At 38.4% G+C, this 2,268-nt stretch overlaps 1 protein-coding gene across 1 annotated transcript; it reads left to right on the forward strand.

The window, feature by feature from the left end:
* Positions 1 to 414: 414 nt before the first annotated feature.
* Positions 415 to 796, forward strand: LOC124895535 (alpha-crystallin domain-containing protein 22.3-like; the record flags this gene model as incomplete). The annotated part of the gene is made up of 2 exons (XM_047405970.1): positions 415 to 504; positions 631 to 796. Coding segments are annotated over 2 exons (256 nt in total), but the record flags the coding sequence as incomplete, so codon positions are not given.
* Between the last annotated feature and the right edge of the window lie 1,472 nt (positions 797 to 2,268).

The raw sequence follows: 2,268 nt of genomic DNA on the forward strand, positions 1-2,268 counted from the left end.
ACCTTACCTTGAATACGCAGTGTCAAAACATCCATCACCAAGGAACCTCACCTTGAATATGCAGCGTCAAAACATCCATCACCAAGGCAAATAAAATAGGCTAAGAGACGATCCCCAATGTAACCCTGTCAAAATAGAAAAGTGCTCCATATCCTCCTACCATCGTCACACGAGTCTTCATTCCATTGTACATGTTCTAAATCGACCTAGTGTATGCCACAAGCGAATATGAACTGTACTTGCTTACCGTAAAGAAATCATTTCCTACTTGTGTATCATATGAGTTGTACTTGCTTACTCTAATAAAGCTCTTCTTACATTGGTTTTAGGTCCTATGGGGTCAAGTTAGGTAATTCTTAATACTAGAGATTATCATAACTGAAACTAATGTTCCATTTTACTCGTGCACTGCAGATCATCTCCGTCTTCGATGCTGAATTCTGGTGAAGCAAATAGTTCAATTCCGCTGTATCCTCAATTGTTTAATATGATTCCCCTCAGCTGGTATATCCATGTACTGGCCCTCCGCTACCATACAGTTATCATGCTTCATCGTCACCAAATATCAATGCTCGTTCAGTCTTAGTTGAAGTTAGTACAACTTCATCATCCAAGCATATCAACTCTCAGCAACATGCTGGGGTCAGCTTGCAATAATTTTTTCTCTGCTTGTCTAGCCAGAGAGGAGCGGGATGATCTTATAAATCATACTAATGGCGGGGTTGCCCTTACTGGATCAGCTTTATTGGGAAAGTTTGGGCCACTCATTGGTTCAGCTGATATAGCTGAATCTTAAGATGCTTATGTATTTCGAGTTTCACTTCCTGGTGTTGCAAGGGATGAAAGTAAGTTTTACTTATGAGCAAGATTTCCTTAAGTTGAAAATCACCATATCTTATTATAACTCTTACTGTCTTACAACATATTTATAAGGTGATTTTTAACATAAGAAAATCTTACTCATATGTAGAACTTACTTTCATCCCTAGCAATACCAGGAAGTGAAACACAGAATACATAAGCATCTTCAGATTCAGTTATATCAACTGAACTAATGAGTGGCCCAACCTTTCCTAACAAATCTGATCCAGTAAGGGCAACCCCACCATTAGCATGATTTATAAGATTGTCGCACTCTTTCTAGCTGGAAAAGCAGAGAAAAAACTATTGAAGGCTGACCCCAGCATGCTACAGAGAGTTGATATGCTTGGACGACGAAGTTAAACTAGCTTCAACTAAGACTGAACCAGCATTGATATCTGGTGTCGATGAAGCATGATAACTGTATGGTAGCGGAGGGCCAGCACATGGATACCAGCTGATGGGGCCACATTAAGCGGTTAAGGATGCAGCGAAATTGAACTATTAGCTTCACTAGAATTTGGCATAGAAGACTGAGATGCTCTGCAATGCACGAGTAAAATGGAACATTAGTTTCCCTTACAATAATCTGTAGTATTAAGAAATACCTAACTTGACTACATAGGACCTAAAACCAATGTAAGAAGAGCTTCATTGGGGTAAGCGAGTACAGTTCATATGATGCACAAGTAGGAAATAATTAGGCATGACATGGAGCGGTTACAATTTATGAAGGATATGACCCTCGATAGAAAGGTGTAAAGGATGCGAATTAGGGTAGAGCGTTTGCGTAGGAGTGCGTCCATAATAGTAGGGAGGACTGCTTTGTTTGTATCTGCGCATATAGTTTCTTGTTCATAGTGTTCTGCTGATGTTTGTGATCTTGAATAGATAGTGTATATCCCATTTTGTGTTTATTTTTATATTTTTATTTGTTATACTGTTATCTGTCTTAAGCCGGGGATCTATCAAAAATCTCTCTACTTCATCATAGATAGTGATATGAACTGTGTACACTTTACCATCCCCAAACCCCACGTACTGGGAATACACTGGGTATTCTTCTTGTTGTATAATCAATAACTACTAAAATAACCTACTTTCTGAATTAATTTTACAATAGTAAACTGTAGATAGACAAAAAAAATGTGTCAACATTTCTCCCTTCCTTCAAAGAGTGTTTGTCCTCAAGCACTATGTGTGGAGAGTAGTAGTATTTCCCTCTTTTTCAACAAATTGTTCTTCATCCTCAGTGAAATCAATCCAGAATAGTTTCTTGCATTGATGGCCCTGGGTGAATAGTTCGTCACAATTGAAACAAGAGTCCCTTAAGTCACCTTTCCTCTATTTTAGATTTGATCATCACAAATCTAACATGTTGTTGAGGTGAGAATTAGCCGTCTTTGA

This window comes from Capsicum annuum, unplaced genomic scaffold (assembly GCF_002878395.1).
Source record: "Capsicum annuum cultivar UCD-10X-F1 unplaced genomic scaffold, UCD10Xv1.1 ctg82842, whole genome shotgun sequence".
Classification (NCBI taxonomy): Eukaryota; Viridiplantae; Streptophyta; class Magnoliopsida; order Solanales; family Solanaceae; genus Capsicum; species Capsicum annuum.